The 22,183-nt window shown below is 32.7% G+C and overlaps 1 protein-coding gene across 1 annotated transcript; it reads right to left on the reverse strand.

Annotated features, from left to right (window-relative positions):
- Nucleotides 1–5,522: 5,522 nt before the first annotated feature.
- On the reverse strand, nucleotides 5,523–10,131 carry LOC8259125 (probable Histone-lysine N-methyltransferase ATXR5). Its single transcript, XM_002517188.4, has 6 exons — nucleotides 9,592–10,131; nucleotides 9,393–9,473; nucleotides 6,722–6,951; nucleotides 6,519–6,619; nucleotides 6,223–6,435; nucleotides 5,523–6,011 (listed from the first exon to the last, which is right to left on the reverse strand). The coding sequence occupies exons 1-6, from the start codon at nucleotides 9,929–9,931 to the stop codon at nucleotides 5,852–5,854; spliced, it is 1,125 nt and encodes a 374-aa protein (XP_002517234.1). The 5' UTR covers nucleotides 9,932–10,131; the 3' UTR covers nucleotides 5,523–5,851.
- Nucleotides 10,132–22,183: the final 12,052 nt, after the last annotated feature.

Genomic DNA, 22,183 nt, shown 5'->3' on the forward strand with positions numbered 1-22,183 from the left:
GCCTTTTTCCTCTGAATTCTTTGCTTCTGCTGCGAGGGTATTTTTGGAAATGGTGTTTGATTTTCTTTTTATGACTGGAGCAGACACAATTGGAGGCCTTGCATTTAATTTTGAGGTGGCTTTTGTTACAGGCTTCTTGAACAATCAAATCTCGTTGAGATAGTCTTCTGAACAATTCTTGCTAGTCACATAATCTCTTGATAGAGGAGAGAGTGAACTGCCAGATTTCTCCAAGAGTAATGGAGGTAACCGGCTTCTTTGTTGCGGCGATCATGTTGTTGACTTCTGGTTGTATTTCATCTGGTAATGAGGTTATGAAAGTATATTTCAATGAATCATCGCCGTCGTGCCCTCTAATGACACAATATAATTTGGACATGGCAGAATAATGTCTTTCCAGATCCTTAGTCTTCAACGAACAACATTTTCGATCAAAGTGTTCTTGTTTTTATTGTCGTATAATGAGATCATAACTTCCAAGGAACTGATTATGGAGGACTGTGACCGCAGTTGATGGAGTTGGCAAAGTCACAAATTGGAGTCTGGTATATTCAGGCTGTGACTGGAACCAATCCCTTAAACTGCTTATGAATCTCGTGACAAATTCAGCAAGAACCTTTTTAAGTGTGGCACCATCAAAAGTCATTTGAAGATCAATCCATGCCAAAAATTCAGAAAGCTCATCTCTCCATTTTGATGGAGGCAAATTATCAAAGGTAAACCAAGGTCCCATGCCAGTTGTCGGTTTTGACCTTGGGTATGAAGCTCCAGTAGGAACAAAATATGACTGTGCATCCTCTGTGCCATCTTCAGGCTCCACTACTTCTGGATTGGGTTCAGTAGTAGAAGTGTTCATGAGAATTTCTGTGATATCAGCCATCTCAGAGGTATTTGAAGAAGAATCAGAATCATAAGGGCTGATTAGTGATTGGTCTGGCAATTTATTTTCTTTAGAGATTGGAGGATGAGTTATTTTCTTTTGTTGGGTTATGGTGCCTTTTGGGTAGAGATGTGAGAAAGTACCAAAGGGTTGATAAAGAGTTCCTTCTTGTTCTGGCTGTGGGAGGAAAGGAAATGCAGAATAGTATGAGGGAGCAATTGCAGAAGATGTAGAAGCTGCTGATGTAAAGGAAGGGATTGTAGAAGATTGATCTTTTCTAAGGTCATGTTCAATTTGATCAATCTACCTTTTGAGCCTTGTAATTTCTTTTTCCTTCTGGATGAAAGCTGGTGTAATCGGTTGGGGAACTCGAAGCTCTCTATCCAAGGCTTGATATCTAGCGGTTAGAGAAGAATATAGTTGGAGTACTTCTTGAGAGAAGGTATCCAACTTCTGGTCCAACTTGTGAGCCAAATGGAAAGCCTAATCTAATTTTCCATCTATCTTCTTTAAATAAGAATTCTGAACTATGGAATTAGAAGTCTGCCAATTTAGTACTTCTTCTGGTGGAGTGAGAAGCTCTATGGATCCTGATGGAGTAATCCTTGAGGGGAGGATCTCCGATCTTTTATTTTCGGACTTCCTTAGGGGAGGGAAATCTTCAGGCTGGAACATGAAACAGCTTTGGATTGTCTGAGGTGGTTGGATTGCTGGTAAATCAGAGTGAATCTCCTGTCTACAAGTAGTAGAAGGCTTCTGCCCAAAAATAATTCCCTTTTGAGCCAAAAGTATCTTCATCTCATCAAAGGTGATGTCAAGGACAGTCTTTCCTTCTTTTGCAAGAAGTTCTAAGGCTTCCTTATACATAGGAAGAGGAGATTTATCCTGTTTTTTTTTATTTTTTGTGGATGCCAATCCAAGGACCGTTTGGATCTCAGTCATCTGGCCTTGGTTCCGTGACTGAACACGGAGTTTCTGGAGACATGACTCTTGGAGTTTTCTTAGAGTGTTGAAAACATGGTTCAGCAAAATCGAGATCATCTCTGCAGGTGCATCCTGATTTACACATTCCTGGGTCAACATCCTAGATGAAGTGTCCCTTAATCCTAGCAGTATAGATATAATATCCAGAGGACTAAAAAGAATGAATAGGGATCTTTTCTCTAGGTTCGGACACAGGCTGTATCATCGATGCCTGGAAGATAAAAGGAGCAGAAGAAGATTCTTCCGTTTTTGTGAAAATTATTTTTACAGTATCATCCTTTTGGGTGACAAAGAGAGGGTCAGTAGCCTGAACAGGCTTGGCTTGAGATGCCTGGAGCTTCTCATAATTGGTCACCCATTCAGTTGGGATTAATTTTTGCAGATCTTCTCTTTCTAGCTGCCTTGGGGCCTGGACTATTGTAAGGATTTGGCCAGAGTCAGCCATAATAAACAAAGCATCAGAGAAGGCTTAGAAGCCTGGGATTTCTAGATTAAAGGCATGGTCCTGTAGTCTGTAGACAATCCAGTGGTGCAGGGTCGCAGAAAGGGCATCGGTCACTTGGTTTGCTCCAGTGATCTGGACTTGGACCTTGAGTGCAGTTGACAAATAAGGATCATTAAGAGATAAATTAAAATTTTGGAAGAAAGTTAAAACAACACTTCCAGTGTTAAGTGTTGTGACAATAGTCTCGATTATTGCATGCTCGTATCTGAGATACCTGGTGTCCAAAAGTGACATACGGGCCGTAACTGGTAAACCCATCCTGCCATGATATGAGAGGACTAGCCTGACAGCTCCAAGATGGAGATGTGTGTATCCCTGTTTCTTCCATTGTTCTATAAAGAAAGTGGGAATCTCAAGAGTAACATACTGCTCTTGAGTGGTAGAAGTAAGGGAACATTGTGAAAGAGAGGAAGATTGAACATACTCCTTAACAGATAAAGGTTGTTTGTGGATGATTTGGTTGAAGGTTTTTCTGACAAAGTTCTGTTTCTTGAAAATGTTATATGGGTTGATAATGGGTACTAGAGTATTTTCTATTTGGACATTTTCAGAAATATGAAAAATTTCCACAAGATGGTCGACCTTATTGGATATAGTTTTTCTGCGAGAAGGAGAAAGTTGTAGAATGGAGGTATCAGTAGTGATTTCTGAAGTCATGATAGCTAGATTTCTATTATAAATTAATTATCTATAATAGCAGATTTATTGTTTAATAGTATAGTACTGCTCTAGTAAACTCAAACCTATATATAATAATAAAGAAAGTTTCCGCGGGAACTTAAAGTAAGTCAATAACTTCCTCTTTACCTTTTAATCTCTTTCACATTTTTTTAACTAATTCGTGTGGGCTAATTTTCCATCAAATTTAAGTCACATTCCACTGTATTGACTTTGGATAAGAGGAGGGGACAGTCAAAACAAACAAGACTATCATAAAGACTAATATGAGCTCATAGTTCTTGACTATTTATTTAACTATCCATCAAATTTAATGGATTCTAGGATCAAAATCCTTCACAGCCTCTAAGTCAATGATACAATTCATAAGCTCGGAGATAAAATAGAAAAAGTTGAATAGGCCTAATAAATCAAATTAATTTAAATATAACCATTAGCATAAATTTAAGTCAATAAAATTAATTATTCAGATAATGACTCAGATATATCAATTATTTCAACATTCAAAAGAAATAACCTCCAAACATTTTAAGAAAGTCTTAAATGTTATTTGTTAAATTGCAAAGTTTGTAATTGTTGTTGCTCCATCATTTAGTGACACTCCTGCAGAGATAAAATACAATTCAAGATATTATTCATTTTTTAAGATAACTTTTTTAAAAGTTTTTTACTTATTATTGTAATTTACTAACCTTGTAGAATATTTTACTAATTCTATTTATTATTTTATATTATATTTAGGATTGTTTAGGAGCTATTGGTGGTACTCATATTTCTACTCATATTCCAATTGATCAACAAATTTCATACAGTAGCAAAAAAATTCGACCGATCTAAGATATCATATGTGCATACTCATTTGATATACAGTTTACTTTTGTTATGACTGATTGGGAGGGAACAACCAATAATGCAAGAGTTTTATTAGAAACTCTTACTAAACTAGACAATGGATTTTTTATACCACCACGAGGTATATATTATTTAGTTCGTTCTAGATATCCCAATATGTTTGGATTTCTTTCACTATATTGTGGAGAACGCTATCATTTGCGTGATTATAGAGAGAAAAATCCACAAGGTTCTAAGGATTTATTCAATTATATGTATTTTTCCTTACACAATGTTATTGAACAATATTTTGGTGTGTTGAATACTCTTTTTTTTTTTTTTTTTTCTATTCTTAAAAATATGCATTCATATAAATTCAAGCATCAAAAATTTATTGCTCTTGCTTGTTCTATCATCCATAATCTTATTTGAATTCAAGAATATATGAATACTTTGTTTGTAAAATATGCAAATGACAATGTTATACTTGAAGATGCCCAAGGCGATAAAGTAGATGAGACTATTAATATTAGTTCAAGTCAATTTCGTCATTTGAATAATATTTAGATCGAATGGAGAGTTTATGACAAAATAATGGTCAGTAAATTTATTATAATTTTTTAAAGATAAGTTATTATATTTTTTAATAAAAATTTTAAAATATATAATATATTTATTTTTGTTGTAAGACTAATGTATATGTATATGGTAGTGTTCAAGAACATGAAATAATTACATGATAAAAGAATAACTAAAAATAGTTAAATAAAAAAAGTTTTAAGTTTTTTAAACTTAAAAACAAAAATATATATAACCAGAGCAATCAGAGCTAAGTTTTTTTACTTAAAATTAATAAACATAATTCTTTCTATTAAAAGTCCAAAATCACACATTAAAATTTAATAGAATAGTACAAAATAATTACAATATATAAAATAAATTAAAATACAAATTCTAAACTTAAAAAATAAGTGTAAAATTATTATTTTAAGTATCGATTTTGGTGTAAAATTTTTATAAAAGTAATTAATAATTACAAAACACATCTTTATATGCTATTATCTAATATAATTTATATTTTTTTCAATAATTATTTGAAATGAAAAAAAAAGTGAAGGTATCACAACCATTTAAATATTTCAGTTTAATCACTCTTTATGCATAATTATTTGTCTTGTTTTGTGTAATCTTATCTTATTTGTATATCTATATTCGCTACATATTAATACTATGTATGGATAAAAGATAATAGAAGAAAAATGAAAACGAATAGAAGAAAAATTAGTTTAATTGTATTTTACTATCAATTATTAAAAAATTAAAAAATAATGATCTAATTTCGTTTTCATTAGAGTTAAATTTTTTACACTCTAATTTGGAGTGCTAAGAGTTTCAACTCATAAAAGAAAAAAAAAAAAAAAAGAGAAATCTAAATTTAATTAATTAGCTTTTATATCCTTATAATTTTAATTAGAATTCAAAGTTCTTAATTAACTCTTTCCCCTCAATGATAATTCAATATGTACCTATACACAAAAGGGTAAATATCCTAAACTCCCTTTTCTAACTTATAAAATATCTTTCCCTCCTTCCCTTCTTCTATGCCATGCATGGAATGCAATGCAAATGCAAGGAGTCACCCAGTGAAAAAGAAAATACTTGCATTGAAATTTGTATTACAAAAAAGGAAAAAAAAAAAAAAATTATTTCCTAAAAGTATAAATCTAGGATATCAAAATTTCATGCCTTTCCTCGACTCAGAGCCGAGGGGGCCTCATCTTGGGCAGCTCTACATGATAAATTACTATAAATAGCCCAAGACTACAAATTAGAATAAATGTTTTTCTGACTGCAACTGCAACAACAATGAGTAAGCAGTGAAATTAAAACTCCCAATGAGAAATGAGCTATGAGGATCCAAAATCCCACTTGAGCTATAGGATTTTCACTAGACAGGCTATCTATTAAGGATCTCAGACAAAATGTTGAGTAGGATATTCATGCTCATAGCCATTATAATCATAGTATAGCCTCTCCCCTTTAGCAATATCACGAGTAGCAACCAAAAATACCCGGCATTCACCATTTACACTGTATCTCACACATTTACAATTCTGCTTCTTCTTACCATCCCTGCACAAAATTGGATATGTTTTAAGCCCATGACACCAGCAAATGCACAAGTTCATTGAAGAAAAGGCTGGATAAGTTTGTTTCGCACACAACAGAAAGGCCTAAGTAGGAGGAGGTGTAATAATAAGAATAGCATTTGTTTTGTTTAGATAATTCTTTTTTTTTTTTTTTTTGTTAGAATAAGGAGAAGCAATAGGTTACATAGGCTTACAGTGTATGATTGTTAATACCACTGATAAAGCGAGCAATATTTCCACGTTTATCAGGGCAGATGACAAGACTTTTAGATGGATCTTTTGCTAAAAGAAGGGTCATCATACTATCACAGTCATCATGTTCACGGTTTCTAATGTAATCCACATCACCCGTGTACTCTGCTATGAATGTCATATCCTTTATCTGGCCATCCGCCTCAACTGTAAATCTGCATCACAAAATAGACGTGAAATACTGCATATGTAGTGATTAAACGAAATAGCACAGCAAATGTGTTCAAGAAGTAAGCACCCTTCGCGTGAATCAAAGACCACCAACAGTGGAGGACAATCGCCTCTTTTACACATTGCTCTGCACTGTTCCAATGTCTCTATGTCCTCCTTTGTAAGAACCTAATAGAAACAGCATGCACTGTATTTTAACATAAAATGTGAGGGAGCCAGTCGCTCCTGAGGGACAGCATATTGAAAAGGCAAGTTTTTTTTACTTCAGACCTGCATGCCACCCTCTTCAAATCTGGCCTGATTTGCAGATCTAGGAGCCATGCCAGAGGAGTAGGTAAGATCATCACTAAACTCCATTTGCAATTCCGTTAAAGCAGAAGCGAGGGTGCCCATTTGTTTCAACCTTTGAGCAGGATCCTCTGATGAAACAAATGGCAACAATCGCCGTCTTCTCTTTTGATACACCAATGATCCGGAACGTCTCCGATGCTTTCTGATGTCTTTAAGACCACCAGAAGCAGCAAATCAAAATCATCACTCAAATTAATTTCAATTAAATGAGCAGTCTATGCTTAGTTTAAGTCTGTCTCTCCTAAGAATGCTAGTATATGGTGAAAACATAAAGATAATGTGAAGGATGAAGATCATGCCATCAGACGTGAAGCCAACATGCTCAGAAACCAAATAAAGTTTAATGTTGAGATGACCATGGCGACAAAATGGCAAAACAGAGCGAGAAACATGAATGTCAGGAGCACATAAGCATAAAAGTTTAAGGTACTAACACCCCAAACAGCCTACTATTCGATGCGATAGTGAAAGCCTTGGACTCAAGAGCAGCCAATGGCCCTGTGCATGCAAAATGCTAATGGTTAGGATTCTCACCTTAGTGGGACCATGATTGGCTAACAGCATTTTCACATAAACTATATGACTTGACTTGAGAATTTGGGCCAAGTAACAATATATTGTTGTACTTCATCTAGATTTATTTTCTTTCATTTCTACAAAGATCAGAGTGGATTTTCATAATGTGTTTGGTAGACCATAATGAAGCACATCGGAATATAATGGAACACATTGTACTTTATCATTTCATCACTTTGTCATTCTATCATATTTTGTTAAGCTCTACCATAAATGCTCTTAGTAACAAAGAGTAAGAGATACAGATAAACATGGGTCAATCCATTAAAAGAAAGAGGAGAAAGCTATAACACAATATTAGTTATAGTAAAGATCATCTAGAAGAACATTATTCAAAAATATATTATGTATATGCCTACAGCACTCGTATAAACCAAGTATTTTGATGTCGTGTATCTTTTCGTCACAAATATCAGAATCTAGACATCAGGGAAATTGCATTTCCAAGACAAACCTTACAGAAATTTTTTATTAAAAAAAATAATAAATTAATTAATTAAGGCGATTCTTCACAAAACTTTACCATGTCTTTTCTTACAAAAAATTCTCACCTTGAAAGTTCATTTCCCCAACAAACCCATTTTATTAATAATGATTCCCAATTCATCTAGCAGGAACTTTGACAGAAAACAAACAAATGAAAAATGGATGACCATAATGTTGGAATTAGATAGATCACAACCACTGTCCATTTCTATGGGAATTGCTGTCAATAGAAAATGCAACAAGTCTGTATCACAATCAAATTGCAGTTGCTGTATAGGCATATGCAAGGAAAGTACAAGCATGTTATCTGTGCCTGCATCCTATTCTTTTAATCTCTGAGGCAATCTAACATTTGTTAAATCACTATTTACCATTTCTATTAACCTACTCTCAAATGGATCTATACAAGATTTAATTAGGTTACTTAGCATCTTATATCTGAATTACGCCAAGATATAAATTAATTGCTACTAAAATGGCTTCTTATATGAGCTTCTACCTCAGTGGCTTTCAGAAGAATCTCCTCAATTGTTTTGCAATATTATTGGATGGCATTTCTTTTTAATTGTTTGGCTCCCTTTCTTGTCTATATGAGCTGCGCACTTTAGGAGGATACAACCCTCCAAATTGTACTCCTTTATCTTCTTTAATGAACTTTCTTAATTACTTTTCTTGTATACATAGAAGTAAATCATCTTTAGCAGTCTAAATCTGCTGAACTATTTTAAGATAGAGGAAAGGTTGGCGAGCAAATAAGTACAACAGAAACAGCCCCGTTGAATTTGTAACTACATTTCAGCAAAATATATGATCACATGCATGTGATAACAATCGTAGCAAAAAGAACATTGATGACAAGCACAAATGAAATTAGATAAAATACCAAAACAAGTAGCATTTATATCTAAGCAAATTCCAAGTAGTTGTTTGTTAAACGCGTAAACCATCAACGGTTGCCATATTTGATCAAGCTCAAAACATCCCTATATTAGCTAAGATGCACATTTCATAGACATATTAGGAAAATGAATTTTACAACTATATACAATAAAACAGCCAGTCATACCAGCTAAAAGGTAAGATAAAGCTCAATTCCCTAAAGGGTACAAGTGTTTGCCAATTCATGAAAAAGTTCTCGCGCTTCTTAGAGCTTAATCACGGCCAGGCCAGCCTTTTCATTCAATTGTTTTCATCTGAATCCCAAATAAGAGATTCCAGTGCATGAAATGCATGTATTTAAACTATTCCCTCATTCCTCATTTACTTATTCATTGTTTTTAATACTTTTTCTTCCAGTGCATGAAATGCATGTATTGTTATTATTAATCCTTTTTCTTCTCATTTTCTTGTTCTTATTATTACACTATCATTATCAGGAAGCAGGATTCAAAACTTCTGGTAGAAATTTTGTAGGACGAGGCGTGAAACAATATTTCAACAAGAAGTCATCAAAATAATCAAAAAATAAATTTACTTTTTTCCTTTTTTCTAAAACAAAAAAAAGTGAAATTAATTAATAATATTTTACCTTGAGGAGAGCTGCATTTATCTGTCTTATGATTACACTTCTGAATCCTAAAAAAATCAATAATCTTCCTCTGCGAAAGCCCTAAGAGAAACACAGCCATTATCCCTCACATTGTCACAATTCAAAACATAAGCATTAAAAGAAAGCAGAACAAATAATAAAGTATAAAAAAAATAAAACAATATAAAAAGTTCCCTACTTCTTACTCTTCTCTGGCCAGAGCACTTAGGGCAAAGCCACGATCCAATTGGAACTCTAACAACAATAGGCCTCACGCATTTCATGTGAAATCCTTTATCACATTTATCACACAATAACAGCTCCTCCGCTCGCTCACCTGACCCACATTGCATGCAGCTCACGTCTCCGTAGTCCGCTCTCTCCACCACCGCGTATTGCGCCTTCGCTAATATCTCTGATATCGGCTTTAGCTTCTTCGGCGGCGGTGAGTCGGGAGGAGAAGTCGCCTTTGTTCTCCGGCGAGAACCTACAATACGCCGAGCCACCGTCGTGGTGGTAGTGATGGAAGCCGGGGCCATGAGCTTGATGGCGGAGTTGTAATCACAGGGAGTGATGGAGGGTAAAAGTGGAATTAGAGGACTGGAAATGAGGATTGAAAATGTGTTTCACTCGCGGGGAAATGGCAGAGTCGGGAGAGAGAAATGAAAAGAGAGTGAGTCAAAGATGCTAACGTGCGCGGTGCGTGCCCACGGAGATTTATGTGTGCGTTACGTGAGAAATGCTGTTACTTGTTAGGAAGGTGGAGTCCTTTTTGGCGTTTGTAGCCGTTCGAAGGTTGAATGACGAAAATAACCTTCAAGTTGGAGCTGTTTCAAATGTTAGAACTGGTCTATCGCGTCTTTTTGTGGTGTCTAATTGCTAAATAATAGCTACTTTATCTGCCAAATATTTTTAGCTTAGATTTTTTATTGAGTTTATCTTAATAATGATTTCTTTTTTTGGCATTTAAAATTTAGCAATGGTGATATCAATATAATTAATATTGCTATTTTAAAATTTATTATATAATTAAAAAATATCTTATTATTAAATATAATATTAAAAAATTATTTTTAGAATAAAATTATTATCTAATTATAAAATTAATTTATTAATTAATACAATCTTAAAATATAATTAATATGCTATTTCTTAAAATAGAATTAGTATCATTATCTAATTAGAAAATTATTTATTAATTAATATAAAATTAAAATATAATTAATATGCTAGTTTTCAGAATCAGAATCAGTATTTAATTAAGAATATAAATTATGAATCAATAATTTAATAGAGAAAATTATAAAACTATACATAAGCTTGAATCTCATGTGTTAAAAGTAGATACACATATCAAAAAAAAAATTTTATTTTTCCAAAACTAAGCATATATGTCAAAAAAAATTTAGGTCTCAGAAATTAATATATACTAGTCATTTACCCGTGCGTTGCACGATCATTATTATTATTTCAATTATAAAAATAAATTTTTAAATATAATTTAATAATATTTTAATATTTAATATTAATTTATAATATTTTAAAAAATAATAGCAAATAAACTATTTTTAAATGTCTGTAATTTTTTAAGATTTTATAAGTGTAATAATATAAGAATTATTTTAAAATTGTTTATTAATGAATTCTAATATTATATTTAATTAATACTATTAATATAATGGATATTACTATTTTTTAGAATTAGTGATTATTATACAATTAAAAATTAATTTATTAGTGAATACAATATTTAAAAATATTATTTACTATAATTAAAATTATTATCTAATTAGAAAATTAATTTATTAGCTAATATAATATTAAAATATAATTAATATGCTATTTTTAGAATAATCATTATCTAATTAGAAACTAATCATTATCTAATTATGAAACTAATTTATTATTAATATGTTATTTTTAAGATTAAAATTAGTATTTAATTAGGAATGTAACTTATTAATTAATAAATTCTAATAGAAAAGTTAAAAAATTATACATAAGCTTAAATCCCATATGTCAAAATAAATACATATGTCAAAACAAAAATTTATGTGTCAAAAATTAAGTACACATGTCAAAAAAATTAAATCTTAGAAATTATATATATATATATATATATATATATATATATATATATCTCCTTAACTCAATATTTATACTTCCGGTTTACATATATCAAATGACAAAGAGAAAGATAGATTTACTAAAATTTCTAATATATTTTATCTATTAAAATTAGTTACTATATTTTTAATTAGTTAAGCTGCTGTTAACTAATATCAATAAATAATTTATAAAGAAAAATACTAAATAATTCATTTATATTTATTTCAATTTTTACCATCTAAGGTGGTATTTGATATTTTTTTACTTTTAAAAATTAAAGATAATTTAATAAAAATATAATATGTCACACTAGATTGAAAAATTAGAACAAATAAAATTGAACTGTTAATAAAAAATATTTGTAGAATTAGAAATTGGGATAATTACTTTTTTCTTGGTATTTTACTATATTATAATTGAAGATAGGAATACGCAAATAAGGAAGTTGGTTTCTCAATCCATCTTTACATGTGGCGAAGCTTTCTTATAGAATTTAGTTATGTCATGTAAGAAGTAAAAGTATCTTAGTGAACTTACTAATGTGGCAACTCCCTTTCTCCATGCTGGTCTTTGTTACTAGTTAGCATGTTTCCAATTAGGTTGAAAAGTCTTACAGTACCACAGTCGCTAGGACACCTAGGTGCGCACTCGAAACTTTTGCCCATAGTAATGACTTTACTGAAGATAAGAGAAGCTAATTCTAGTGTATTCTTACCTATAATTTTATCACTTAATATTCTATTCTTGCATCATTACACTATTTTCATATATTGTGTACATTAGTCCCTATAGCCCTGATGGTGTCGGTTAATTCTTTGGTTCAACTCGAACTTTGGGATCACGATCCTGGCTAACCATCACTCATAAGTACAAGTAAATTTCCTTTGTCGAATGGACCTTTTAGTCGGGAAACGAGCAAAGGAAGGATATTTGACTCGTGGGAGTCTTTAACCTTACTCGAAACTTAGCCCATGATAATAATAGTAGAAATCTCCCCTTGAACCTAATTGCTTATTTTTTGAGATATTTTTCTGTATAAAAATTTGAAGCCCATATCTTAAAGGGCCTTGGCCAAAAATATGTAGGCTTCACCATTATATTAGAAAATATCACCTTGTCCTGTTTAAATTATTTAAGAGCTATTGGCATGCACGTTGGTGCTTACTATCCCCCGTTGATAATAAGCCTAGACTAAAAATCCTAGGAAAAGAGACTCACCTCAAACCGTGTATGGAAGTAATAAGGTTAGAAAGATGTAATATGCTTTGTATATTCTTGACTTTGATGTGTTTACTAACCTTTACCCTTGTGCATTATGTATGCATCATGCATCATTCCAATTTTGAAACCATATAGATTCTCCTTTAAGTTGGAAGATACAAGAGAGTGGTAGACTAGATAGGATACCGATATCATTGAAGATCCAGTCGGTGTTGGAATACTTAGAATGATAAAGGGGTCAGCCACTCGTAATCAAGACCGAGACTGCAATAGAAATTGAAATGGCTAATGAAAAGGCTAATCCTCCTGCTATCATTGATCTAGTTGTATTGCTACTGAAATTGCCACTACTGCTGCAATTGCTACTACTGCCGCCACTGCTAATGCTAATGCTAATGACATTACTAGAAGAGGGGTGTCCAAGAACTTTTAGTATTTTGATGAGTTTGTACTAGACCAAGCTAGGAAAGAAATTGCTTTTGCTACTAATGAAGTTGTGAGTGGCTTGAGTGCCAGGTCAAATAAGATGCAAGGATGGTGAAAGTCAAGAGTTTGGACCCAGCTTATGATTTTTGAGTTAGTCCGACCGGGAAGACAAGCCTTCAAGTTCGAATACCCGAGATGAACAAGTTCAATGGAACCAGAAAGCTAAAGGTTCATATAAAATAATATGCTACTATTAATGGGAACTACTCATTTGAGTAACTCATAAATTATTAAATTATTTGTACTGTCCTTAGAAGGACCTGTTGTAAATTGGTACCATGGCTTAGAAAGATCCGCGAAAGCTGAATTATGAGATTCTTGTAATTCTTTTGTAAAGCAATATGACTATAATACACATCTTGAAGTTTTAATTAGAGATCTCGAGTCCACTAAGTAGAAATTAAATGAATCATTATCCGACTTCTTTACTAGGGTGGAAGAATAAGGCTGAATTAATAAATAATAAGCCTTATGAAAAGGACCAAGTACGCATGGTGGTCCATAATTTTCTTCTATCTTAGGTTGAGAGGCTTCACACTACAGAAGAACAATGATTTAGAGATCATAAGTGGTCGCTAAAAGCATATAGCGACCACTTAGATACCACATCTTATAGTCGCTATAAAAATAAGGATAAAAATTTTGTGTAGTCTCTAAAAATAGCAACCACAACAAGTGGTATTTATTTTGCTACCCTACAAGTGGTAGCTATTTGGTCTCTTTGTGGTCTCTATTTAAAAATAATGGAGACCAGAAAAACAAAGCAGAGACCCTTAGCGACCATATCATGTGGTAGCTAAAGTTAGAGACCACCACATGTAACAACTAAATTGGTTTCTGATTTTGTTTGATATTTTTATTATAATTAAATGATAGATTTTTCTTTAAATATTATTAATCTATTTATATTTAGTTTTGGTATGACTGTAACATTAATTTTCTACTTTAAAAATTAAATATAATAAATTAAGACTAGTAAATAATTAAAATTATTTTATTATAAGAAAAATAATTTATAATTACATCCAAATCAAATATGTATAACTCCAATATTAAATAATTCTAATAAAAATATTTAAGATTCTAAGAATTGATCTTCCTCAAATATGTAAGAATTGATATTTAACATTTGTCCAAAAAGTAATATAGTTTGTACAACATAAAGTAAAATATTTTATCAAAAATTGCAGAGAAGCAAATAAACATGATAAATTGTTTTATTAAGTCAAAAATGACAACATCTTGAGCACATACAAAAGGCAAAAATGATGAACATCTATGTATTTATCTGCATATAATACAAATAACTTCAAGATTCTATAAATTTATCTAGTGAGAAAATCTAACCTCTATATCACTTGTTAGAATCATATGCTGCTCACTCAACAAATATATCAATCCTATCAGCCAGCTTAATCAATTTAAAAATAAAGAATGAAAAGATTATAAGTTATGGCTTATGAAAATGACTAGTTGACAGTATGGATTAACTTTTAATCCAATAAAGAAAATTTCTTAAAACTGTTATAGGCTTTCAGGTCTACTTTCCTTCTAATGGGAACACCATCCATATTGATCTTAATAAACAACTCTTTTCCGCATATTTCAACTGGTTTTTCTCTAGCAACCTTCTTGTTTGGACTTTCATTTTGAGAGTCGATAGCTAATTTTGAAGAGTTGCTGCTTGCAAGACTCTTCCTGAATGATCTAATTGGTGGCCAACCCACAACTGGACCAGGAGCTGTTCTGTTTCAAAGGCCACCAAAAATCAGTAAATCAGACAATAAATAATGAATTAGATAAGAGAAATGCATAATTAAATGATTATTAAGGTGAGTTGACTATTTCAAGTTGTTAGTTGTGTTAGTTCCTATAGCTAAGGATTAGTGGAGCTATTTTCTGGCTTTTAGTTAGTCAAAATGGTTTCTGTTTTCTGCAAATTAGTTTCTATTTGTTAGGCTTGTTTTTTCATTATATAAGCATGTAATCTCTCACTTATGAACAAGCAATAAAGAGTTCCATTCAGTATTACAGTTGGTGTTTAATTTAAAACTATTATTATTTTCTGCTTGAGTTTCTCTTCCTTCTTTTCACATATGGTATCAGAGCTGGTTAGACTCTGAAAGAGAAGTGGGTTAAGAGTGGTTCCAAGGGTGAGTGCAAATGGCAGCCAACAACAATGTTTCTAATCCTCAAAATGTTCCTATTCTTAACAGCACCAATTACCAATTTTGGTATGTTAAAATGAGAACTTTGTTCAAGTCACAAGATTTGTGGGACTTAGTAGTTTCTGGATTTGAAGATCCGGATGAGTGTGAGGATGCCCCGAGATTGACAGCAGCTCAAAGGAATGAATTAAAAGACAAACAGAAAAAGGATGCTAAAGCCTTGTTCTTGATTCAGCAAGGCATAGATGATGCTCCGTTTCCAAAAGTGATAGGAGATATCACTTCGAAGGAAGCATGGATTTGTTGCAAGAGCATTTCCAAGGATTGAGTAAAGTAGTGATAGTCAAGCTGTAAAATCTTCGTCGAAATTTTGAGAATTTACAGATGAAAGCTACAGACTCTATACAAGAATTTTCTATGAATGTTGCTGCACTTGTGAATCAAATGCGCTCATTTGGGGAAGACTTACCTGATCAAAAGATTGTTAAAAAGGTTATGTGGAGTCTCCTTCCTAAATTTGATCATGTTGTTGTTGCTATTGAAGAGTCCAAGGATTTGTCAGAATACTCATTAGTTGAGCTAATGAGTTCACTTGAATCTTATGAAGTAAGGTTCTAGAGATCAAATGGGTCAACTGCTGAGCAAGCCTTTCAGTCAAAGGTTAATATGAAAAATAAAAGTGAAGATTCAGGAAGAGGTGGATATCACAACAAGCGAGGTTCTGGACGAGGAAGTTCAGGTGGTGGAAGAGGTCAGGGCAGGTACAATGGCCAAGAGAGAAACTAGGGAAATCATGGTAGCTCTTATCCTACATGTTCTCGTTATGGTAAAACTAACCACTCTGAGAAAAATTGTTGGAATAAAAATAAAAATGTCCCTGAGAAAGATGAGGTTCAGTATTATAGATGTAAGAAATATGTCCACATAGTAAGGAATTATGAGAAGAAAGAACAAACAAACTTCCATGAAGAGTTAGACACTTCAGATAGCTTATTTGTTGCCTATTTAGCTGCTGACCTTACTATGCCTTCAGAAGTTTGGTATTTAGACAGCGGTTACAGCAATCACATGACAGGAAACAAGGATTACTTCATGGAGATTGACAACACTGTGAACTCAAGCGTGACCTTGGGCAACAACAAACAGGTTCAGGTGCTTGGATTAGGCACAATTGCAGGGAGTTGCAAAACTGGTAGGAAACTCATTCATAATGTCATGTATGTCCCATGTATTGCTCATAATTTGTTAAGTTTGGGTCAATTACTGAAGAGAGGTTATTATGCCATGTTTGATAATGGTGAATGTCTAATATATAGTAAAAATGGCAAGATATTAGAGTATTCAGTAAAATGTCAGAAAATAAAATGTTTCCTATCATGTATTCGCAACTTGACCATAAAGCTTTTAAGGCTTCAAATGAAGATGATTCACTACTTTGGCATAAAAGATTTGCTCATATGAGTTATGATAGATTACGTTTGTTGCACAAGAAAAATTTGGTGACAGGAATGCCTGAGCTACAATTCATTGACAACAAATGTGAGCCTTCCATATTCGGGAAACACCATCGTGATAAATTTCTAGTGGGAAAAGCTTGGAGAGCAACTAAACCATTAATGTTGGTTCATGCAGACATTTGTGGGCCAATACAAACAACATTGTTGAATGGTAGTAAGTACTTCTTGCTCTTTGTAGATGACTACTCAAGGATGAGTTGGAGATTTTTCTTAAAAGAAAAATCTGAAGCTTTGGATTATTTTAAGTAATTTAAAGCTGCTACGAAAAAGGAATCAGGAAACTCAGTCATAAGGTTACAAACTAACCATGGGGTTGAATTCACATCCCAAGAATTTGAGTTGTTTTGTCGTGATTCAGGTATACAAAGACAGTTGACAGCTAGCTATACACCCCTAGCAGAACGTGTAGCAGAGCAAAAGAATCGGACCATTGTAGAATCTACTAAAATCATGTTAAAAGACAAAAGTCTCCCCATAAATTTATAGGCAGAGGCAATGGTTGTTGCAGTTTATGTGATGAACCGATCACCAACACAAGCACTTAAAGAAAAAACTCCATATGAAGCCTGGTTTGGTAAGAGGCCAAATGTGAGTCACTTGAGAATCTTCGGATCCATTGCTTTTTCATATGTTCCGTCAGAACTAAGAAGAAAGCTTGATGAGAAAAGTGTGAAATGTATTTTCATCGGATATAGTGAGGTGACAAAATGTTATCGTTTGCTAAATCCTATCACTAACAAACTCATTATCAGTCGGGATGTCATTTTCAAAGAAAATGATACTTGGAGGTGGGAGGAAGAAGGTACCAAATTTAACGCTACTTTAAATTTTAATCTTGATGATACATCTGTTACTTCTTCATTCATTCCTCCCTCAATGGAAGATACGACTGACACGCCTCTAAGAAAGATGAGAAGCTTATCAGAAGTTTATGCCTCTACTGATTTTGCTTGTTTAGCAGTAGAACCTACTTGTTTTGAAGATGCAGTCGCAAAGAAGAATGGGTAGAAGGGATGCAAGAGGAGATGGGTGCTATTGAAAAGAATAACACTTGGAGTTTAGTAGATCTACCGAAGGGAAAGATGCAATCGGTCTCAAATGGGTTTATAAGTCAAAGTTTAATGTAGATGGTTCATTGAAAAGAAACAAAGCAAGACTAGTAGTGAAAGGTTATTTCCAAATTTAAGGTACTGATTTTTAGAAACCTTTGCACCTGTTGCACGCTTAGATACTGTGAGATTAGTTATTAGTTTTGCTGCATGTAATGGCTGGCCTGTTGATCAGTTAGATGTTAAATTCGCTTTTCTCAATGGTGATCTAATTGAAGATGTGTATATACATCAACTAGAAGGATTTGTTGTGAAAGGGTCAAAACAAAGGTTTATAAGTTGCACAAAGCACTCTAGGGCTCAAACAAGCACGGCGAGCTTGGTATAGCAAAATCGATTCATATTTTGCTAAAAGTGGCTTTCAAAAGAGTGCTAATGAACCTACTTTATATGTTAAGAATTGTGGACATGATTTCTTGGTGGTATGTTTGTATGTGGATGATATCATTTATACTGAAATTCACTTGAATTGATGAAAACTTTTAAGATGTCCGTGATAAAAGCATTTGATAGGTTAATTGCAATCACCGGTACCAAACCTTCGACTTTTTTCAAATGGTACCAAACCTTCAATCTATTTCTTTTGGTCCCACTCCTATTATTTTTGTATCTTCCGCCAGTACAAAAGAGGAATCCGGCACTTATTTGCTGATGTGGCTGCCAGATTTATGAAGGATAACACACCACTTGCCACATTGCCGACTCATTTACTCTCTCCTTTCTTTCCTTTAATCCTCCCTCCTTCTCTCTCCTTACTTTCCTTCAATCCTCCCTCATTCTTTTCTCTTTCTTCCCTTTCTCTTCATTGTCTCTCTTTTTTCTCTCTCCTCCCTTCCTCAATCATACCCCAAATACTCTTTCAACTTCAAGAATAATTATAATAATTACAACCAACCCATTTTCTCTATATCCTCAATTTCATTATCCCAACACAAGCTTCTACTTTCTAAATCACTCCTCCTTGTGGTTTTCCTATTAAGATTTCAAGCTCTTCGCTTTTATGCACTACCGCTATGATTCTTACTGAACTTCTAGGTTTTGTTACTTTTATTAGTTTATCTTTTTATCAATTAGTTGGGATCAGATTGATTGTTTTCCATTTCGACGCTCTTTTATTGATAAATATGGATTTACTCTGTTTCTTAGAGATGTTGCCTTTTTCATCTAGGTTTTGTTCTTTGAGTTGGATAAGCTGTTTGTTGAGTCACAAATGATATGGCAAGTGGTGTGTTATCCTTCATAAATCCGGCATCCACATCGGCAAATAAGTGTCGGATTCCTCTTTCGGTACTAGCCGGAAGATACAAAATAATAGGAGTGGTACCAAAAGAAACAAATTGAAGGTTTGGTACCATTTGGAAAAAGTGCGAAGGTTTGGTACCGGTGATTGCAATTAACCCGCATTTGATATGACTGATTTAGGTTCATTGCATTATTTTTTAGGTTTAGAAGTTGTGCAAAATACAGGTGGAATTTTTCTTAGTTAAAAGAAGTATGTTGTATATCTTTTAAAAGATTGGGAATGTTGAATTGTAAAGCAACCAAGACGCCTCTTAATCTAAATGACAAGCTGTCATTAGAAGATGGAGTTGATAAAGCTTATGTCAAACTTTTTAGAAGTGGTGGAGGTCTGCTCTATTTGACGCACACTCAGCCTGATCTCATGTTCGCAGTTAGTCTTGTGTCACGATTTATGCATAATCCAAGTAAACATCATCTTGGTGCAGCAAAGCGAATTTTGAGATATGTATAAGGAACACTTGATCTTGGAATAAAATATGTTAAAGGTGAAAATCTTGAACTTATGGCTTATACAGATAGTGATTGGGCTGGATGTACAGATGATAGAAAAAGCACAATAGGCTTTATTTTTATCTTAATGGTGGAGCAGTTTCATGGTTGTCTAGAAAGCAAGGAATTACTGCATTATCAAGCATGGAAGCATAATATATAGCTGCAACATCTACAACATGTCATGCCATTTGGTTGAGAAGACTTTTGCAAGATTTAAAGCATAAACAGATACATCCAAGTGTATTCTATGACAATAAATCAGCCATTGATATCTCAAAGAATCTAGTTCATCAAGGAAGGACAAAGCATATTGAAACACGATACCATTTCATTAGAGAACTCATCTCAAAGAATGAAGTTGAACTTCAATATTGCAGCACTGAACAACAACCTGCAGATATGTTAACTAAGGCTTTGAATGACGATAAAATTCTAAAGCTTCACAAAATGGTAGGAGTTGTATCCCTTGCTTGAATTAAAGGGGGAATGTTGACTAATTCAAGCTGTTAGTTATGTTAGTTCCTATAGCTAAGGATTAGTGGACTATTTTTGGCTTTTATTTAGTCAAAGTGGTTTCTATTTTTCTGCAAATTAGTTTATATCTGTTAGGCTTGTTTTCACTATATAAGCATGTAATCTCTCAGTTATGAACAAGTAATAAAGAGTTCCATTCAATATTACAGTTGGTGTTTAATTTAAAACCAATATTATTTTCTGCTTGAGTTTCTCTTCCTTCTTTTCACAAGGTGATATATGCTAGATATAATATACATACAGTAAATGGTCAACAAATAAAAACTTAATTAGGTGAAAGAAAAAGCATGTGGATATATAGCATAAAAGTAGTAGGTACAAAAGCCTTAAAAGAAAATTCCATCTCAAGAATAGAAAAGACAAAAAATAGAACTAAATCATAAAACAATAAATATGCCGAAGGAGATAAGATTCAAATCACTTAGGAAAACAGACATGAAAAGAAAAGATTGCTAGAAAAGCTACAATTTATATAAAAATAAAAGTTAAAGGTTTAACTCTTAATGGCAAACTAAGCAAAGGATTATCAAGAATTAGCAGGCACAAGACCATGTAATAACATAAAGTCTATTATAAAATGTATGTTGGTAAAGGTGTCCACACAAAAGCACTAAATTAAACATTTATAACAAGAAACACTAATATATACATCAATATGTAACTAGTAAGTTCTTGATTTTCATACCAAGTTTATGGTACATTTAGCCACAAAATTGACATATGCTTATTTCTTCTTCTTCTCCTTTTTAAATAGATCATATGCTTACGTTCAGTAATGATTCTAACAACTAAATGAATTTGCTAGCAATAGATAATATACCATTTTCTTTAAAAATAGCAATATTCATGAAATAAAGCAAAAATCTCAATTAATTATATCTTGTTCTCATCCTAAAACTGTAGAGATTGACCTGGTTAAAAGCCCTAGGTAGGTGGCAATGTAAGTTTCTTTAGGTATCCCTTATCCAATCAAGTTCCATAGGGTATTTCCTAAATTGAAAACGCCTATTTTCTGCACTCTGCTGCAAATAATGTAGAAACATATCCATTTCCAAAAGAATCTATAACAAGTGAATCGAAAAGATATAATATTTAAAAAGCTAATAATGTAGAAACATTAAACAAACCAAGAAACCCATAAATATTCTCTATATTTTGTATAAAGAATTCCTATAAACTCAATTCTTGGAAAATGAATCAAAAAATATGAAAGCCTTTGGAAGAAAACTTATTGGAATTGAAAAATGATACAAAAACATGAAAGCCTTTGGAAGAATTTCAAGTGAATTGATTGATAAGTGAAATATAATTAGTATGTTTTTCTAACTGGCTATGAAACATTTTATATTAAAAAATTTATAAGTAATTTTTATCAAAAGAAAAGATAGAATTACCAAAAGTATTAAACTATAAATTTATAGAGATATTACCGGTTCTTAGGACTCGAAAATTTCTCAATCTATGGAGAAATTCTTGAGAGGTGAGCAAATCGATTTAAAGAAGAAGAAGAAGAAAAGAAGAAGAAGAAGAAGATGATGATGATGATAAGAACGGCGACAATGATGATGATGACAATGATGACAACAACTCTTGAATTATCGAGTTTTAAAAGGAAATAATGAAAGCTTCAACGGAGGCTTGAGAGTGAAAGAATTGGGTGGTTGTGTGAATGAGAATGATTTTGAGATGGAAATATGATTAGGATTTATAAATTACAAAGATGAGGTAGTTCCTTTTTCTATTTATAAAATGTGGTAAACCTTTTAGCCTTAAATGTAGTTTTTATGCTACTTCCATTTCATATACTTTTCATTTTATATACTAGTAATTAAATAAAATATATATAATAAATT

This window comes from Ricinus communis, chromosome 7 (genome assembly GCF_019578655.1).
Source record: "Ricinus communis isolate WT05 ecotype wild-type chromosome 7, ASM1957865v1, whole genome shotgun sequence".
In the NCBI taxonomy this organism is placed as follows: Eukaryota; Viridiplantae; Streptophyta; class Magnoliopsida; order Malpighiales; family Euphorbiaceae; genus Ricinus; species Ricinus communis.